Genomic DNA, 7,162 nt, shown 5'->3' on the forward strand with positions numbered 1-7,162 from the left:
GTGGTCACTCTGGGCCCCCAGCCCATGTTTGGCTCTGCCCCATCCATGGTGGCTCTCCCACCTCAGTCAAACCTTCCTGGAAAGCACCCTCGTGGACATGCCCAGAGGTTGATTTCCCTGGTGATTCTAACTGTAACTCCACTCTCATCGATAATGAAGATTAATCCTCACAGTCTTGGTTTAGTCGATGGTAAGAATAATAACATTAGCCACGTCATAAGATCACTGAGAAAAACATAAGAAAAAATATTTCATGTCAAAGTGCTTGATCCAGGCATGGTTTATACTTGCTGATGGCAACCAGTAAGTAATTTTAGTTATAAAAATCCATGGGGGCCAGGCAGTGGTGGCACACACCTTTAATCCCAGCATTTGGGAGGCAGAAGTAGGCGGATCTCTGTGAGTTCAAGACCAGCCTGGTCTACAGAATGAGCTCCAGGACAGCCACAGCTACACAGAGAAACCCTGTCTCAAAAAAAAAAAAAAAAAAAAAAAAAAAACAAAACAAAGAAAAAAAATCTATGGGGGTGTCCCTGAAGAGCTGACTCAGTGGTTAAAATCACTTGTTCGGCCTCAAAAGGAACAAAGCTCAGAACCCAGGACCCATGTCAGGTGGCTCACTCTCGTTCTAGAGAATCTGACACCCTCTTCTGAGCACTGTGAACACAGCCACAGCCATGCTGCACAGACATATATGCAGACAAAACACTCATACATACAATAAACTTTTTATTAATTTATTTATTCATTTTACATCCCAATCGTAGCCCCTCCCTCTTCTCCCTGCCCCACCCTCCCTCCTCCCCTACTCCTCAGAAAAGGGGTTCCCCCCTCCACCAAGCCATCCTAGCACATCAAGTTATAATTAAAAATTTATTCTGTGAATGAGATGTGTGTGCTGCACTAGTGTTAAAGAAAGACTTCTTCAGACATTTGTCCCATGGTAGAGAAGACTATTCAGGAGATGTTACAGGGGAAAGAAACTGAGCTCAACTGGAGACTTAGACCAGGAAGGAGCAGAATGGGTTGGGGGAGTCTGTGGCTAGAAAATTTCTAAGCTGATTTAAAACTAAGCTAAAGTATTTTTTTTTTTCTTTTTTTTGGTTTTTGCAGCATGGTTTCTCTGTGTAGCTTTGGCAGTCCTGGATTTGTTTTGTAGGCCAGGCTGGCCTTGAACTCACAGAGATCCACCTACCTCTGGCTCCCAGATTGCTGGGAAAACAGGTGTGAGCTAAACAGGATTCTTGCTGAAGGCAAGCAAGGTGATGAGATAGGGTACAATTAAAAAAAAACAAACCTTTTTTTTAGTATCTTATATGACGCAGACTAGCCTCAAACTTGCTGTAGAGCCAGCGATGACCTTGAACATTCCAGTCCTCCTGCTTCTGCCTCCAATGTGCTAGGATCACAAGGATGCCACCACCCCTGCTCTGTTCAGTTCAAAGGGACAAACACAGGGGTTCGGGCATGCTAAGCGAGCAGTCTACTGCCCAAGCTATCCCTGCCCAGCGTGAAGAATTGGGTCAGTATTGAAAGTGATCAGAGGGCAAGGGGTGGGAACGTTTGTTAAACTGACTCAGGAGAACTCTAGTTGAAACTGGACTTAGAAAGCCTGGGCGGAACCCAAGGCCAAGTCAAGAGGAGGAGTCAGAGGACCCGACTCACATTTTAGACCTAGTCTTTATCCGAAGAAAATCTCCCAAGAATTACAACTAGTCAGAGAGGCTAAAGGGGTGTCAATTAGCAGCATATAGTAGAATGTAGATGTTACAGAATGTTCTTAAAAGAAAAAACAGAGCCAAGGAAGTTCTTAATCTCTAGATCCTTGGGTGGAAACTTTAAGTCAGGACTGGAGAAGACAGCTCGTGATAGTAGGAGGAGACTGTCTAGCATACTTGAAGCTCTGTATGATCTTCCACACCACAGAGAAAACTTTTATCTGATTGTACGTAGCCTGTACATAGTCCAGGCTGCCCTGGAATCGCAGAGATCTGCCTGTCTCTGCCTCCGGTGCTGGGATTAAAGGCATGCGCCAGCACACCCAGCTAGTGTTCTGTGATTCTAACTGGCTTCAGCACGTATTGCTTTAACGTGAATTCCCTTTCAAGGAGACAGTGCTCCCTCTGCCCCTGCTCTGCTGTTTGGGTCTTTCCCGTTGTTCTAAGGGCGAGCACCCCGGTGAGAACTGTGCTTGACGGCATGTGTGCATTAGGGTACGGAAGCTGGACACCTACCAGGAGTACAAGGACGCCGCGTCTGCCTACCAGGAAGCCTGGAGCGCACTCCGGAGGGCACAGCCGTTTGCATCCTGGATCAGAAACTCACCCGAATACCACCAATTTAAATGAACTCTTGCTGGTATCAGGACCCTTCATGTTGGCCTCTCTTCAGGCTGAACAAACCTCTGCTTTTCTGGTGGTTAAGAGAAGAAAGAAACGCCTTCTCCCAGAGACGTGCACCTCTTGGTGTCACACAGTTGGAGCTTAGGACCTCATCAAGTTTACTTGATTAGAGCAGCTCCTTGCTAAAATGGCCTCTCAGTAATGACCTTGGTATCTGCCTTCAATTGTGTTTTATTGGTTTTTTAAAACATAACATCAGAGTCTGGAAAATGATGCATTTAATGTAATCTGCAGTAGCTCTTGCTTTGTCTTCTTCCATTGATTTGGCAAGTATATATTGGGCTGGAATTACATTAGAATGTCTGGACATTTTACAGCTTCTCCTGGAGTGGTAACATGCATTTCATATTTCTAGCCTTCCTTTGGAAACCATTATTTCATTTCCCAGTCCTCAGCAATCAGATGTGGTTGAAGTTGACTTTACTCTTAGGCTCAGCACTGGACTAGCCTTTGAAAGTGCTGTTCAGACCTATCAGTAAAGGTTTATTTGGGGCTGGAGAGATGGCTCAGTAGTTAAGAGCATTGGCTGCTCTTCCAGAGGACCTGGGTTCAATTCCCAGCACCCACATGGCAGCTCACAACTGTCTGTAACTCCAGTTCCAGGGACTCAGACGTCCTCACACAGACATGCAGGCAAAGCACCTGCAGATGCCATTTTAAAAGTCTCACTTTGTAGATACACTGTCCTTGACTTTCAGTCCTGCTTCATTCAGCCTTCCAAGTGGCAAAATTACAGGCATAAGCTATAGCTCAAAATATTCTCTTCTCCTCTCTCCCATTAGTCCCTTCTCTCCCTCTCCTTCCTCTTTCTTCTACCTTTTCTTCTTGAGACAAGAAGAGACCTCTGTAGCCCTGGCTGGCATTGAACTACTATGCAGCCAAAGATGACCTTGGGCTCTGATCTTCCTGCCTCTGCCTCCAACTGCAACACCATACTTGCCTTCCAAGATTCTCTTCTGATCAGTGTTCTGAGGCCCACAATAATCTTGTGGAGACATAGAGACAGCCAGCTGAGAATGAAGGCAGCAAAAGAGGAAACAGCCAGAACAATCAAAGGCCTAGTATCCACCCTACGCCCAAACTATGAGACAAATGCCTGTTTTGTTTGTTTCTAATTTATTTATTTATTTATGGGGCCCACATATGCTATAGTGCATGTGTGTGGTAAGTACCTTATCAGCTGAGCAACCTCATCAGGTCTCTATTGTTTTGATTTCACCTATTAGAGTTATTTTCTTTTTAACTTAGTTCCAAAGTGCCTTAAATTCCTAAGTAAGTCAGCGGCAGACCCAGAAACTAGCCCTGTTTAACTATCATCATCCCAGACATAGCTCTCAGTTTACTCCTGCCTTGAATAACTGGATGAAAATAGCTCCCCTTCTTGTAACTCAGGGTCACTACTTTTTTATAGCTTTTCCTTTTGGTTTGGTTTTGGATTTTTGTTTTTAGAGACAAGGTTCTTCTTATAGCCCTCGTTTTCCTGGGACTCACTCTATAGTCTAAGCTGGCCTCAGAGATCCACCTGCCTCTGTGTCCCCTGGGATTAAAGGTGTGCACCACCACCACTTGTATCTTTTATGAGATTTTTATATTATGAAGACTTGAATAAAAATGTGAAGGAATAATATATTTTTATTCCTAAAGTTATAATCTGCCAAATTTTCTCTCACACACAAAAAAGTTCAATATGAACTAAAAACCTTAGACACTGGGGAATGGGCTGAAAGAACCGAAGGCTAGACACTGAAGGCAGCTTCATCTTGACCTGCACCTGTTTTCTGAAGAGCTAAGGGTGGTACTTAAACATCTAACAGTGTGCATTCTATTTTATGCTCTTAAAACCCAAGTTTGTGCCAGCCAGTGGGGTGCCCTCCTTTAATCCCAGCACTTGGAAGGTAGAGGCAGGCAGGTCTCTAGTTCCAAGCCAGCTGGGGCCACACAAAGAAACCCTTTATCACCAGCCAGGCACAGTGGCGCACTCAGGGAGGCAGAGGCAGGAGGATCTCTGTGAGTTCAAGGCCAGCCTGGTCTGCAAAGAAAGTCCAGGACAGCCAAGGCTACATAGAGACACCCTGTCTCAAAAAACAAATTTTATAATTGAATGTATACCCTAAAGTCACCTTTCTGTAATACTGGCAGATGCTTGCTTGCTTTCAGACTATGTCTCATGAAAGCTAGGCTGCCTTTGAACTCCTTCTTTTCCTAAAATCCCAAGCCAGAAAACTGTCCTCTCCATAGAGTTATCCTACTTATCCTTGTCCGTTTTCTGCCACCAGCAACATTATCAGATCTGAGCATGTGCCAGCTTGATGATCTAGAGCCAAAGTGGCTTCATTTGCCTAGCATCCTATGGTCCTCTCCAGGCTCTGGCTGCAGAAAGCCTGCTTTCCTCGGTGAAGTCAGGGGCTATGAGTCACAGGACATTCATGCATGTCCCCGCCACCCACCCCATCAGGGCTCACAGAGCAACGCCAGGGACAGGCCAACCAGCAGGACAGTTTGCCATAATCATCAGAGAAAGTAGGATAGGCAGAAGAAACCAAGGGCCTGACATGCTGGGCCAGTGTCCACCACTTAGCCACGCCCCACCCAGGTTTTTGGTTTTGTTTTTTAATTAGTGAAAAGGATTTTGTATTTTAAACTGTTGAAACAGATGCCCTTCAGAAGTGAAGCTGCATTCCTAAGTAGGGTCTAATGTTATAACCGTGTGTATGTGTGTGTTTTCACTTTATTTTTTATAACTTAATCACTTTATATCCTGATTGTAGCCTCCTCCTTCATCTCCTCCCCTTCCTCTTTTCCCACCGCCTCCCCCTTTCCCCTCTCCCAGACCACAGAAAGGGGAGCTCTTCTCCACTACCATCTGACTCTAGCCTATCAAGTCTCATCAGGACTGCCAGGATCCTTTTCCTCTGTGGCCTGGCAAGGCTGGTGTAAATTTTCTTTTCCTCGGGATTTTAAGAACTTAGTTTGAAGCCTGGCATGGTGGCGCAGGCCTTTAATCCCAGCACTCCGGAGGCAAAGGCAGGCAGATTGCTGTGAGTTCAAGGCCAGCCTGGTCTACAAAGTGAGTCCAGAAAAGCCAATCTACACAGATAAACCCTGTCTCAGAAAAAAATTAAAAAAAAAAAAGAACTTACTTTGATTTAGCCTTGCAGTGTATATGTTCATGTGGTTCTTCCTTTAGGATGGAGGAATGCCGTGTTAAATGCTGTGTTTTATGGGGTTCACCACTGCCAAGCATGAGCTCACCGTCTGAGGCAATGAAGTGACTGTGGAGAAAATGGCCTGCCCTGGCCACCACTGCCTCACTGGAGAAGTGCAGACTCTGTCTGATTTGCTTGTGTCTGTGGCTGCTGGAAAGGTGCCCCATCCAGATCTTCATATTTTTGGCTTTAAAACAATGTTCTAACGCCAGAGTTTTCCAGTTTCTAAACATGAACTCTCTTTTGGCTGGTTAAGTTTTCAAGTACCACTTGCCTCCTGTGCTGGTGAGAAAGCCAGAGCTGCTGGGAACCCACAGCAGCACAAAGATCACAGAAGCAGGAAGTGGCCTCCAAACAGACAGAATACGTGTGTTTTTATGCTTTTGTGTGTGTGTGTGTGTGTGTGTGTGTGTGTGGAGGCAGGTATCTTGGGGAAAGTGTCTTTATTTTCTGAACAGAATAGTTCATTTTATACCCCATTTTAAGGAATCATAGGCCTTGACTTCCTATACATGTGAATCTTAAAAGTAATTGTTTAAAAAAAAAAAAAAAGCTGGGCGTTGTGGGACAGGCCTTTAATCCCAGCAGATTAAAGTTGAAGGCCAGATCTCTTGAGCTGAAGGTCAGCCTGGCCTGCTGAGCTAGTTCCAGGACACCCAGGGTTACACAGAGAAACAGTGTCTTGAAAAACAACAACAAAACTAAAATTAAATTATGTCTGTAATTGAGCCAAGCTGTTTCCCTGTAAAGCTGTCCAGGTAGATCCAAAACAATTTTTAGGTAGGTCTATAGCCCAAAGGAGAGAAGAAAACTGGAGCTGCTTCAGAGGTGTAAGTAAGTGAACCTTTGAATTCAGTGTTCATTTCTAGGCACTGGGACGCGTGTGCAGGATACAGCACTTGCGAACATGTGCAAGGGTCTTCAGACCAAATGGAAAGGAATATAAATCGGAGCCGCTGTGGTCGGGCCAGGGGTGGCGGCTGATGTAAAGAGGCTCAAGAGAACGCCACAGGGTAGACTGGCTGTTCATCTCTTTGGCTGGTAACTTTCTGAGTGTAGATCCAGGCTGGCCTGGATCTCCTGAAGTTCCCAGGTTTCCAGATGCTGCTATTACAGATGTGTGCTGCCATGCCAGGCTAACAGTCCATGTTTTAATTGAGGTGTTAAATACAGGAATACAGGTCTGGTGGAAATTTGTAAGGTCTACAATCATGTTCTGTGCTCTTTTTTTAATGTAATTATACCTCAATTTAGAATGTGAAAGAAAAAAGTCCTTAAGAATTACTTGAGATAGCAGAAAACTTGAGTATGGCCTTTGAAACAATTACATTATAGTACCAGCTCTGCCACCAACAGTCAATTGTATGTAGGGAAAGTTTTTAACCTTGGACTTTTTTTTTAAGATTTAATATATATATATATATATATATATATATATATATATATATATATATATTATTCTGCTTGCATATACACCTGCATGCCAGAAGAGGGCACCATATCTTGTTATAGATGGTTGTGAGCCACCATGTGATTGCTGGGAATTGAACTCAG

At 44.4% G+C, this 7,162-nt stretch overlaps 1 protein-coding gene across 3 annotated transcripts in view; it reads left to right on the forward strand.

Annotated features, from left to right (window-relative positions):
• Adat1 (adenosine deaminase tRNA specific 1) overlaps positions 1-6,951 on the forward strand; it is a 29,601-nt gene extending 22,650 nt beyond the window's left edge. For 2 of the 3 annotated variants that reach the window (XM_060391931.1, XM_021647573.2), the window contains exon 10: positions 2,213-6,951. In XM_060391931.1, coding sequence (XP_060247914.1) covers positions 2,213-2,348 — 136 coding nt within the window. In that variant the 3' untranslated portion in view covers positions 2,349-6,951. The remainder of the gene's footprint in view (positions 1-2,212) is intronic. The other variant, XM_060391933.1, reaches the window with a different exon arrangement.
• The last annotated feature ends 211 nt before the right edge of the window (positions 6,952-7,162 follow it).

The sequence above is a fragment of the Meriones unguiculatus genome, chromosome 10 (genome assembly GCF_030254825.1).
Source record: "Meriones unguiculatus strain TT.TT164.6M chromosome 10, Bangor_MerUng_6.1, whole genome shotgun sequence".
Taxonomy (NCBI): domain Eukaryota; kingdom Metazoa; phylum Chordata; class Mammalia; order Rodentia; family Muridae; genus Meriones; species Meriones unguiculatus.